The following is a 13,526-nucleotide window of genomic DNA, read 5'->3' as shown; positions in this document are numbered from 1 at the left end:
TGAGAGGTGACGTTCTGCCAGGTTATGTCTCTGTGAATTCTGTCAGAGCCCACGAGGAGCTAGAACAAGACACCATTTATGCTGAGAGCACCTGAAGTGATGAAATGAATGGTGTCTAATGCAGTCCTCCCTTTCACCACTCAGATTCCTTTGTGTTCCTGTTAAATCCAGATATTATGCTACAGCATTTAACAAATATGAGTGGGGATGCCATCGTTTTTTCTCTGAAAGGAAGTACAAGTCCAGTTAGTTATGGAATTCTCTTGCAAAGGTCACTCAGTGCAAATCTCTGAATAACTTCAGACAAGAGGGTTAGGGACACAAGTCCCAGACCCCACTGCTGCAGCTGGTCCAAAGGCAGCAACTGGAATCCATCCTCTTCCTCCCCTACAACCCACTCTTATTCCCTTCACTCTTGGCCAGCGATTATACTAGTCTGTGTTGCTTGCCTGGTAGGGTGACCCTGAACTTCTTCCCTTAGGAATCTGCAGCTGCCTTGCCCCTTTTGGGCTGTGATCACTGCAGTGACACTTTCCCTTTCATCACTGTGCGTGGACACTGCCCGGCCCTGGACATGCTCCGTTTGCCTCTACTGTGTAGTCCGTTACCACCCCCAGGGCAATCATTTCTTTATTTTCCTGCTGGTCACTGGCATGAAGAACTCAAATGGACCAGGTAGCAGTTACAGTTCTGTAGGTTCAAGTTCAGTGGGAACCTTCCTGTGCCCCTTGTGGAAAAGAATGTCCCCTACCCCACTAACCAAGAACCAGGAAGCTTGGAAAGCCTAAGTTTGCAGGGATGAGAAGCACAAAATAAGCAAATGGGTCACTGGGAATGATGGTGAGATCAGTCAATCCTACTTCAACTGCCTGGTGCCTGTAGCTAGTCTAGCTATTTGGAGTACAGTCCCATGTATGGACCGCTGGTTTAACAAACCCATGGAGTATTGTCCTTGGGCTGGTACCTGAGCTATTCCACGGTCCTTTAAGGCCAGCTTCTTCTGAGTGATGGAGTACAGAGTGAAACCAGTGAGTCCTGTGTCCACTGGCACATCGTCTTTGTCACAGTGGCACGTGTCCATTATGATGCCTCTTTCACCACACAGTGGGTCCCTAGGTCTGAGTTAGCGTCGTACAAGAGATCATGTTGCTAAACAAGGTATTCTGTAACCCCCTGGATGATAGTGCCGGCAGAGGTATGGGACACAAGGACACCCCCCATACATGTATCTAGAGTAAATGTCAGTTTCAGCAAGGACAAATAGCTGTTCCTTCTGGGGTGAAAGGATTTTAGTCTGTCACCAAGAGGCTGTATGATCTCATCAAGGAATGGTGCCGTATCGAAAGGTCATCATTGATCATTGCTGTGCTGGTAGGTTAGATACTCAACATAGTCAGTGATGAATTCTGCCTTTGGGAGTGGGAACCAAAGGTTTTCAGTTCCTGCATAGCCTTCATCATTCCCATAATGTCTTCTCTGCTCGTGGGCCCATGGAACCAGCATTGGGGTAACAAAGGGGACAGGCTGGCTGAAATACAAGGACAAGTCATACTGTCTACCTGCTTGTTGTGAATGTCCTCTCAGTGGGTACTTATTGGTGGGCATTAATATCAGATGTTGACTAGAGCAGTCCAGGTCCCTGGAAAACAGTTTTTGAGTGAGTTTATGCTCTCCTTTTGTATCTTGGCCTTCTAGCTATTCCAAACTGACATGGTTGTTTATATTTCATCTTTAAGAATTTATTAAAATTTCACTCAGGAGGCTGAAGAAGGAGGATTGCTTGAGCCCAAGAGTTTGAGATTTTAGTGAGTTATGATGATACAGCTGCACTTCAGCCCAAGCAACAGAGCAAGACCGTGTCTCAAAAAATACATATATATTAAAATTTGAACTGATTTCTTATTACCTGTTTATGTGGTGGTCACCTCTTCCTCCTCTGTTCTGTCAAAGGTGAAACCGATCATATATCTGTCTCTCCTTGGAGGGGCTTGTCACTCTTTGGGATTCAGTTCCCTGATGGGCTCAAGAAGTTATGAATTTGAGAATTATCTGATTTTTTTCTCGTTGTTAGAATAGGAGCCATGTTCTCTTGGGAGGCAAAATCTTTTAAAATCATCCTTTAGAAGCAGCTGTTTTTCCTGCCCACGACCTCAGCTGGACAGGGATGCTGAAACTTAGTTACTTCTAAAAATGTCATAACTTTCATCAGACACACGTCCTTCAGGTCACACTGTGAAATATTTCTGGCAGAGTATTAGAGTGAAAGAGTCCGTTTCAGAAGATTCTTTTCTCTGTGATGTCATCTTCAGATGGAACTTTATCCTACGCTGTTGAATGGACTCATCTCCTGAGTGGGTAGGCAAGGAAATAGAATGTTTTACTCATTTTATCCCGTAAGCAGTTATGCAAGGTCAGGGTTGGGAAGGTTATGGAGGGTTATATGGTCAGTACAATGACCAGCGGACTCATGATTCAAGTATCATGAACAAGGTGTCTGCTAATTTGTGCTGGAACTTTTCTAGTGCTGGTGATTTCATTATTTTTTAAGATAGCTTATTTTTATCTTTTGTTTATATATATTATCTTTTGTTTATATTTATAGTGCTCTATGGTGAACCCAAACTTCCCCTAGTTAATTCTTAGCTGCTTGCTTCTGATCCTTTAGATTAGGGAGCTACAGCCTGGCATCTGGAACCTACCAGCCACTAAGGTAGGCAGTGGCCTCTCAAAAGTTTATGGTAATTACCCTGGGACCTCCTTACTTGATTCTGTTCTGCTCTTGCTCCAGATACGGTCTCAACTGTGAACTCTGGCTAATATAGTCCTGGTTTTGAGCCCACCTCTAGTTTTTTGAACTTTATGTTGGTAGTTAGACTTCCTAGGTTTTACGTATTAGCCTTTTCTAATGGTCTGCAATATGGATTTGCATTCTGGTCCTCTGAGCTTGGTAAAGATTCCCTGCTCAAGTTCTAGGCCCATGGAGCCAAACTCCATTGGCACATGTAAGAAAGGGAGGATTTGAGAAGCTCTATCCTTCACACTCTACCAAACAAATTAATGCACACTTGTACTTACAGTACCTCCAGGTGCTCGAAGACAGACTTTATGTTCATTCAAAGTCATCTCTTCCTCACACCGAACACCTCTAATGTCTTCTCATATGTTTCCTATGAGAGTTTTAAGGAAAAGAGAACATGTTGATCCAATCATAAGTAGCACCCAAATTTTTATATTTCCAAATTGGTTTTTCTATTCTGCTTTCTAGATTTGGGATGGATGAAGATTCTAATCATTATAAGCCCAATGCATGTTACTATCTTCCCATTATTATTATTACTATTGTAGGAAAAGACATACATGCACACAGGTTAAATAACATCAAATAGTTCTACAAAGGTAGTTAACAAAAACAGTCTCTCACTTCTTTTCCCTTCTCCCCAGTAGTGACCACATTATTTAGGTAATTATTTAATTATTTCAGTCTTTAATTGATGTTTCTAAATAACACGTTTATACACTATTTTTTGCCATTCAATGTTTATGTGATTATGACTGTGTGAGTGTCGAACTGTGTAGTATACTATGATTTTTTAGCCTTACCTGTACAGCTCTTTGTCTCTTTCTAGTTAATAATTGTCTTATTTGATCGCTTTTCTACGTACTTGTCCCTAATTCAATCTTTGTTGATTGCTTAAATCTCCTCCAGAGATGTTGAGATATACCAGGTATCCAGCTTGTTTGATCTTGTGGAAGGGAGCTCTCCCAGAACGTTCTGACCTAATCCCATGTGTGTAGTTGCCCTCTGCCTTGGCGTAGAGTTGCAGCCTGAGATCTACTTTCTCTAGCATTTTGGAAATTTTCTTTCTTCTTCTTCTTTTTTTTTTTTTTTTTTTGTGTGTGTGTATGTTGACACCTCTGTTTCTTGTACCCTTTATCCCCTGTTTTCTTAGTTCATTCCCTGGTTTTTGGCTGATCATGGCTTCCCTAGAAGAGGTACTTGGTACATGGGAGAATGTATGACAATGTCTTCATTCTACTCTGTCATTTAAGCAGTAATTTAGCTGAGCGTAAACTACTAAAATGGACATCAGTTTTGCTCACAATTTGGAAAGCGTTTTGCCATTGCCTTTTAAAGAAAACTTTTAATTTTGAAATAATTTTGTTTTCAGAAGAGTTACAGAGATGGTTCAGAGTTCTGTATCCTCTTCACCAGCCTTCCACTAATGCCAATGTTTTGTATAACCGAGGTGCATTTGTCAACACTAAGGCATTTGTATCAGTGCACAGCTACTAACCTGCAGACATTTGTCATGTTTCACCATATGTCACCAACATCCTTTGTCGGTTCCAGGATCAAATCCAGGATACTAGGTTGTATTTAGCCATAATGTCTCCTGAACTTGTAGGCAATTTGAAGGACTTGGACTTTAACTGGGAGCGAGAAGAGCTGCTGAGTGTAGCCTGCAGTGCCCTGGGGGTGTGGAGTCAGGGCAGTTAGTTAGGAGACCATGAAAATAACCCAAGACCGAGCATGGACCAAGCTCCCAGCAGCATTTTGTAGCTGAAAGGTACCACGCAAATGTTAGGGATTCTTATTGTTTGGTGGAAACATCTTAGTATCAGAGACAGGTGCGTGTGGTGGAAATACGTTAAAACCAAGGGGATTATTTGTAACATGTGACAACATAGATGTAAAAACAATGCTTGGTGAAAAAGTAGCAAATGGAATGAGATATAAAATATAACAATGTTTAAGAAAATTAAAAACAGATGCCCAGAAAATGAGAACACATTTTGCAAAAGGCATTGAAATACACTTACAGGTAAATACAAAGAACTGCATTAAACATATTAAAATGTTTGCCAGTGGGGAGGAGGGTCATGGTAGTGGGATAGAGGGGGAAAAGAATAAGGAAACAAATCAAACAAATAACAAGAAGGAGGAGAAAGCTTTAGGACATGAAGAAAACAAGGTTCAATCTTGGGTATACTGTTTGGGACAATTTATGTAACTTTTTTGTGCCTTAAGTTCCCACCTCTGTAAAAATGGGATAGTAGTGCCTATTTAATATGCTTGCTGTAAGAATTAAATGAGACAGTTTGTGCAAAGTGCCTGGCAGAGTGTCTAGTGCACAAAATATTCCTCATAAATGTTAGATATTCCCTTTTCCCTTCAACTCTGCGGAGTTAAAGATATTTGCTTTAGGGGAAGGATTAATACGTGCTGTGTCCCATGATTGTGAGATGGGAATACAGGAATTGTGCTTCCTTGTCATATATTTTAAATTCATTTCTCCCTTCTCTCAATGCAGGGCTTACCACCCAAAAGATGGAAGGCAGAAGATACTCATCTGAGCTGCCCGGAGCCTACCACGTTTACTTTCTCTCCTCCCCAGGCTCCACGTCGGAGCTCTTTGCGAGAGATGTGGGTACGAAGCTTTGAACAATCCAAGAAAGAAGCCCAGGCACTAAGGTGGCTGGTGGATAGGAATCAAAATTTCTCAGCTCAGGAGTTTTGGGCTCTAGTATTCAAGGACTAATTTCAAAAAAGTATCGGAATGACGTAGACTAGAACCTTCTAGAAGTGTATTTTCTGGGTTGCCTTAATATTTGAACCTAACAGCTTTTCTGTTGACTATCCATCAGGATAAGAATTAATTGCTGCAATACTCATAATGAGCCCTGTCAAATAATAGATGTGAATTACCCTTAGGGGTTGCCTCTGTATATTTTCATACTAAAAAAGTAAATATTTCTTATGGACACTGGTCACCTTCAGTTGACATGTCTAGACTCACGTACTTGCTGCCTTTTGTGGAAATTCACCTGAGTCAGAGCGAGTGCTTTCCCTGCACGATGGAGGCAGAGGATCTAGCTGTGGAATTTTGGTCCTCACTGCACTCTCAACAGTGTACTGGTATTTGGAAGCCCCGTGTTCTCTGATGCTGAGTGTGAACACGAAGTGCATTAGGACTTGGCAATGAGAGATCCCATCTGTTGGTTTCCAGGGATGTAAGTGAGTAATAAAAGCTGTTTCAGGCCTGTCTGCCATCTCCTCTTCCAGTCAAAAGGACATATGCGTGTCTACCTTCTTCTCCATACCCTGAGTCGTCTCTCTAACCTTCCTTACTCCTGCCTGGCCCTGGGGCCTCCCGCTTTGCCTTCAGAGTGGGATGTCTTGTAAAGCCGTGACTCCTTGTGTGTTTTGGTCGGTGAGATGTTACCAGTTGTCCCTTATACTGCTGAGCAGAATAAGAGCGAGAGTTGTATGATTCCGGCTGGACGGCCTGTGCGTTTTGATCCATGGGAGAGTAGAAATGGAATGTCCCCAGGAACTCTTATTGTGTTGAAGCCGATTTGTCGTTGCTTAGGACGATGTGCAGCCTGTCATGGTGGACAGCCACAGGCATTCAGTTTGTGAGCGTTTCCCGTCATTTCTTATCCTGCCACAGAGAAGGTTCAGCTGTCTAGTCTGGGGCATCTACCAGAGCTCCATAAAAAACAGGGGGGAGCAACATGGGATCACATTTTCCTTCCATGTGAGAGTGGGGAGGCTTCCAGGTGAGACTAAAGCCTGTTGCCACCGACATGTCACGGTTTCCGTATTCTTTATCGTAGAAGGCCGTAAGCCTCAGAGGGCACCCAGAGGACAGGAAGGTCTCTGACACGTCCACGATACGGCATAAGGGGAAACTTAGGAGTGCGTCCTCAGGACCAGCTCTCCTTTCATTGCAGGCGGTGCCCGTGGTGTCTTTGGCAATGGGCAGTGTCTTCTGTATGCAGCTCTTTCTGGCCGTGCCAGCCAGCATGTGAGCAGTGAGGACTGATCCCTGTACCTTCTTTTAGAAGCAAGAAGGACCACATTGCTGGGTGGGAGAAGGTGTTTATAAATGGGTTCTTCCCAATTTCAGCTCTGCCATCAAGTAAATGTGATCTTGGAAATATCTCTTAACCTCCATGGACTTTAATTTTTGCATCTAAAGGGAAATGATTGAGCTGGTCTTTGAAGATTTTTCTGTGTAACATTCTTTAATTGTTTATCACCATTAAGAAGTTGAATTTTGTAGATGTCTTTACTAAGATGGTAACAAACTATTTTAGAACTTCTGTGTATTATTCAAAGGAAGTACGCTCTTTGGAGAAAGGAGCGTAACTTCATGGGTAGTTTTGGGGATGGAGGGGGATTTATCTTGGCCATTTTGTTTGATATTATCAAAGAAGTAAGGGCTGGAAAGGGGGAATTGTTAAAGGCCAGATTCTAAATTATATATTAAATGTTTTTTTTTTAAAAAGCCCCCAAAGAAAGCCTGAGAGATGATTCATGCGTCTGGCAAGATGTTATCATGGTAGCTTCTGTTTTTCTCCATAAATGCCTTAAGCAAGCAAATATCCAGTGCTTATATGCTGCATGGATGTCTTAGACCTCAACATTTTATGCAATCTTGTTCCATCCTAGTTCTTCATCAAGAGTTCATAAATAAAATCCTCTCTAAACTTTTTCTAAAGTGTGTATCCCTGAGAAAATTTAGTGAAATAAAATCATTGATCATTGAATGCAGTATAAAAGGGAAGGAAGATAGAGAAGAGGGAATTCCATGGGATTGAAAATGGGATGTATTTCAAACAATAGAAATTATGTGTTCTTTAGGACTCTTTGACTATCCACAGACTTGAGACTTTATTTTTATGATAACCATTTGCTGCTTCTGTAATAGGGTTTCCAGTAATAAGACGATGAATTCTCATCTGACAATTGCTGTTCTGAAATGAGAAGTATGTCCTCATAGCAGGATTCTTAACCTGCAGAATGGAGCTACACTATTTAAATTCCACGTTAGGCCCCTCTGTACATTTCACATGTGTGGATCTCATTATGCCACACCTTTCTATTTACGTCTCGGTCTCCATTTGCAAAATAGGATTAGGAAGGTGACCTACCTCACAGGGCTGTTGTGGGGGATGAATCCTGGCTGTGAAGGCGTTTGTACGATGCAACATTCTGTTTGGTGCTTCTGTACATGTTACTTGGCGTGTTCTCAAGGACCAATCTTCAAAGCGTATGACAAGGTGGACAGAAACTTTTTCAGAAATGTTGGAGAAAATGATTACTAGTGCTAGTCAGTAGTCGTCACTTCTTCACCTAAAAATGGATGCAATTTTGACCTTTGGTCATGCAGAAGAAATGATATATAATATAAAATTTCAGAACTTGAGTACTAATTTGTTGCTGTTAAAGACTAGATTCTAGTAACTAGAATATCAGTTGGGGTCATCATTATTACTATTAATAGAATAAATGCAAACAGTGTTCTATGTACTACTCAGAAATAAAAGACATAAAAACGAGCATCATTCCTTCAGCCACACAGTGTGTATTAGATATAGGAGAACCAGCTCAATATCTATTAATATAAAACACTGTACAAATCCAAGCAAAGTACAGACCTGAACTTTACATTGTGCATTTAAAAAAGTCATTAGTAGGATTCAATTCCTGCTGGAGATGACAATTCATTGGGAGAATTTGGTTGTTTTAGTCTGTTCAGGCTGCTATAAAAGAATACCATAGATTGGGTGGCTTATAAACAACAGAAATTTATTTCCCACAGTTCTGGAGGCTGGGAAGTCCAAGATTCAGGCACCAGTAGATTCAATGTCTGGCGGGGGCCCACTTTCTGTTTCATACGTGGTCAGCTTCTTCCGGTGTCCTCGCATGGCAGAAGGCATGAGGGACCTCTCTTGGGGGTCTCTTAATAAGGGCACTAATGTTATTCATGAGAGCTCCACCCTTGTAGACTATTCACCTCCCAAAGGCCCCACCTCTTAATATCCCCCATCACCTTAGGGGTTGGGATTTCAACATGAATTTGGGGGGACATAAACAATCTATAGCATTCTGCTCCTGATCCCCCCAAATTCATGTCCTTCTCACATGCAAAATATATTAATTACATCCAAACAGCCTCAAAAGTCTTAACTTATTTCAGCATCATCTCTAAAATACAAAGTCTCATCTGAATATCATCTAGACCAGATATGAGGAGTGAGACTCAAGATACGTTCATCCCAAGACAAATTTCTATGAAGCCAAACAAGTTAATGCACTTTTAAAACATGGTAATGGTGGGAGAGGCATGGCCTAGACATTCCCATGCTAAAAGAAAAAAACGGGAAAGAAGAAGGTTCCCAGGTAAGTTCAAAACCTGATGGTAAAAATTCCATCAGACCTTCAGGGTCGAGAATAATCCTCTTTGATTCAATGCTGTCCCTTCCAGGACCACTGAGGTGTCAACGTCACCCCCATGGCTCAGCAGGACAGCCCCACAGTGGCTGTCCACTGCACCTCCTCCCACACGCATAGTTCTCCCTGGCTGGGGTCATGCACCCCTGGCTCTGGCTGCCTCTGTTCTTTGAAACCTAGATGGAGGCAGCTATGTCCCCCAATCCTTGCACTCTGTGTTCTGCTGCCTGTGCCCTCTGGACGAGTAGCCACTGTGGCCTGTGCTGCCCTGGGGCTTATGGGAGCTGCACCTGCGGAGATTGATGAGTATGATGCTGAAGTGCAGAGAGTGGAGCCTGTGATGTAACGCAGTGCCATGCAGAAGGGCCGAGGTCCCACAGGTGTCAGTGGTCTCTCCTTTGAAGCCACTCTGCTCCCTCCACCCGCTGCCTGCCCTTCTACCTGGGTCTGTGATTGGAGCAGCAGCTCTGATGATTTCTGGATCACCTTCTGCTATTGTCTTAGAGAATAGCTTCATGCTTCTGTTGAGGCGGCTGATCCGTACTAATACTCTTACCAAAAGGTCACTTGGCCACATCCTTAATGTTCTCATTTTTTGTGATATGTAAAGGCTGAGAATTTTCCAAATCTTTTAAGTTCTTTTTTGCATAACAATTCCATCTTTAAGTCATTTCTCTCTTCTCACATTTTATTATAAGCAGTCGGGAGGAGCCAAGCTGCACCTTCAACGCTTTGCTTAGAAATAGCTTCAGCTAAATATTCGATTCATCGCTCACAAGTTCTTCCATCCACAAAACCCTAGAGCATGAACACAATTCAGCCAAGTTCTTCGTCACTTTGTAACAAGGATCACCTTTTCTCCATTTCCCAATAATGTGTCCCTCGTTGCCATCTGAGACCTCAACATAATGGCCTTTACCATCCATATTTCTGCCAACATTCTGCTCAAGATTACTGAGATATGCTCCAAGATAATTGAAACTTTGTCTATGGCTCTCTACTTTTCTTTCTGGGCCCTCACCAGAATTGCCCTTACCTGTTCATAGTAATGTAGGCTTTTTCTAGCATGCACCTCAAAACTCTTCCCGTCTTTACCCATTACCCAGTTCCAAAGCCGCTTCCACATTTTTAGGTATTTATACAGTAGCACCCCACTCCTGATACCAATTTCTACCTTTGTCCATCTTGGCTGCTGTAACAGAATACCATGGACCAGGTGGCTTATAAAGAACAAAAATCTCTCGCAGTTCTGGACTAGGAAGTCCAAGATCAAAGTGCCAGCAGATTCAGTGTCTGGGGAGAGCCCAATTCCTGATTCATAAATGACTATCTTCTTGCAGTGACCTCACATTGTAGAAGGGGTGTGGGAGCTCTCTGGGGTCTCTTTTTTTTAAAGGCAATAATCCCATTCATGAGGGCTCTACTCTCATACTCACTTCCCAAAGACCCTACCTCCTAATGCCATCATATTAGGGGTTAGAATTTCAACATAGGTTTTTTTGGGGGGAAGGGACACAAAACATTCCGTCTATAGCACCAATATAGAGTTAATTTTCAGTGAATGATGTTGATGGCCTTAAAAGCAAGATGAGTACGACTCTGCATAAGTAACATTTGCCTTCCTTGGAATCTTCAGAGTTACTGTAGAGAAGTTAACAGACCAAGAATAGTGGTGGTTAGTGTGTGTTTAAGTGTTAATCACTTTATAGTCCTGAATATTTTACAACAAACTTTCTCACCCTTCTTTAGGAAATTTCTTTCATTTTATTTTTTATTGTTGGTGGTAATATCTTTATGATTCTAATGTCAACACATATCTTATTTTCTTCTGATTACAGAAGTAAAAATGCTTGAAAAACTCAGAGGAGATACAGAATTATGAAGTATGACTCTAGATTAAGAAAAACCTAGTTTTATTCATCACTCTGCAATATACTGTCTTTCTTATCTTGGTTATTTGGCCTTTCTAAGCTTCAGTTTACTCATCTGTAAAATGGGTGTTATATCCAACCTCCCTGTGAGGTTGTTGTGATGATTAAATGAGCTAATGTTCATACTTAGTTCAGTAAATGCTGGCTGTAGTGGTTATGACTATCTGTACCCATTACACTTTTTTTTTTTTTTTTTTTTGCAGACTTTGATTGAGATTTGTCCAGTAAAACAGAGTGACTGATGATAGTACCAAGGGGGATACTGTTTTGTTCTCAAGTTATCTGATGCATATTTATTGTGTTGTGAAATAGGTATTGCACCAGGCACCATTGCCGATGTGGATAAGACATGGGAGAGAGAGCTGTGAAGGGTTCTGGATAGGGCTTGGTGATATTATGACAGTGTAAGAGCCAAGGACTGAGGAATGCTTGATTTATTCTCTGACTCCCCCGCTCCCATGGGATTTCTGATGGAGTTTTGCACAAAGCTCCCAATAGCATAATGAGCCTCCAACAATCTCTTTATAGAAGTTTGTGCAAGCCAGATAACCCAGTTCACTCATTTCTGGTCAAAGCTAGATTTGAACATACGATTTAGTCTTGAAGCCTAAGTAGGGTACGATCTTTTGCTATCTTTGCATTTCCCAATTCTGAATCCTGGGACCAGCCTGTTCAATGTGCCTATTCCAAGAAAGAGGAGAGAAAAATGACCAGGTCTGTGGGGCCTGACGCTCCTTACTCATTAACTGAAGGTCAATCAAAGAAGAAGGAAAAGAAGAGGAACCTGATGGGTTCTTCTCCCAGGAGACAAGCCTTCTGCTCTCCGTGTGATATGGATACGAGAATATGGAGTACAATGCATGGGAGCTTCCTTTTAAGTCATGTTAACCTCTTTCCCTGGTAACATGTGGCCACATCGATATCCTGGGATTTAACCCATTAAACTAGCAACCCCTTGATGGTAGGCTTAGTAAGGAGATTGGCCAGGGGCAGAGGTTGGGGAGGGGCAGAAGTGACTCTTAGGATTATCGTCCTCTCAACTCATTGGGCTCAACAGCCAAGGCTGTGGTCAGTCAGAGGTGTGGCCGTATCCCAAAGAGGATATGACCAGTCATGCATGATCAACAGAGACCTCCTTGTGTCATCCTGGGGCTTCTTCCCTGATACCTACGCTAGCTTCTTTGTATCCTCCTCGAACAGTGACATGAGCAGTTCAGTTATCGTCTCTGGAGCCTCTGAAATGAGTCAGCACTGGACACTGATTAGTGCCTCCAAGGGCATTTTGAGCATTAGGCCAGAAATTTATTTCTTATTTTATTTCCCATGCAAACCGTGACCACATCATCCAGCCTAACTCACCAGAGATTATACAACCAGCCCAAATTGGCCAGTAGGATTATTTGAAATTTTACTGTCACAAACTCCTTATTTTCAAAAAAAAATGATTAGGTAATTTAAAAAATTTAAAGACTGTCAATGTAGGTAGGGGGTGATAGTAATGGTTTTGAGGTTGGGCATTATCCCAAGAGCTTTTGGAATGAACATGAGTTGGTTCTTAGCTATACAGAGTAAGCTCATCTGATGCATCCACTCACAGGGGGAAAAAGGCAGTTTTACATAAGAATGTCCTTAATAAAGCAATAAATATGATTATTCTTGTTAAATCTCAATCTTTGTATATATGTCTTTTTAACATTCTGTGTGATAAAATTGAGGGTATATCCAAAAAATTCCTGCCACACAACAAAGTATATATAACAGGAGCTTCAAGGGAAAGTACTTGTGTGATTGAGTTGTGAGCTGAGCTAGTAGCTTTTTCCATGGAATACCACTTTTGCTCCAAAAAAAAAAAAAAAAAAAAAAAAAATCTAGAAAACTATGCTGATTCAGTCTTGTGTTTTTGTCAGTCGTGCTCATGAAAACAAAGTGAGCCTGTCACTTTAAGAGACTGATAGAATTTGTTGCCAATGATAAGTGAAAATTAACATTGTAGAAACCTAATATCCACCACATTGAGAGACAACTTCCCAATACTTAAAGATTTTCCTGATGAGATGGGTGGTAATATTATTAGTAACAAATATTACTTTTGACATTGACTGAGATATTATTAATAACAAATGTTACTGTTGACATTGACTAAGAACAGAGATCATGACACGGGAGGGTGTTTTTAGTTTGTTTATCATTTGTTTTCATAATTCAAAAAGAGGGATAGTGTTAGGGACTGGTGAGAGCAAATTTAAATTAAGTTAAATAATATATTTTTAGTTCAAGAGTTCCATAAGTGAAGGTTGTAACAATTATTATTTGAAAACTGAGACAAGATTAAAGATAACCAGAGCTATCAATGA

The 13,526-nt window shown here is 41.4% G+C and overlaps 1 protein-coding gene across 1 annotated transcript in view; it reads left to right on the top strand.

The window, feature by feature from the left end:
- FUT10 (fucosyltransferase 10) overlaps window positions 1-5,540 on the top strand; it is a 51,563-nt gene extending 46,023 nt beyond the window's left edge. Inside the window, exon 4 of the mRNA XM_069485253.1 lies at window positions 5,313-5,540. Within this exon, the coding sequence (XP_069341354.1) occupies window positions 5,313-5,540 (228 nt within the window). The remainder of the gene's footprint in view (window positions 1-5,312) is intronic.
- The last annotated feature ends 7,986 nt before the right edge of the window (window positions 5,541-13,526 follow it).

This window comes from Eulemur rufifrons, chromosome 12 (genome assembly GCF_041146395.1).
Source record: "Eulemur rufifrons isolate Redbay chromosome 12, OSU_ERuf_1, whole genome shotgun sequence".
Taxonomy (NCBI): Eukaryota; Metazoa; Chordata; class Mammalia; order Primates; family Lemuridae; genus Eulemur; species Eulemur rufifrons.
This window is presented reverse-complemented; position numbering and strand designations above follow the sequence as displayed.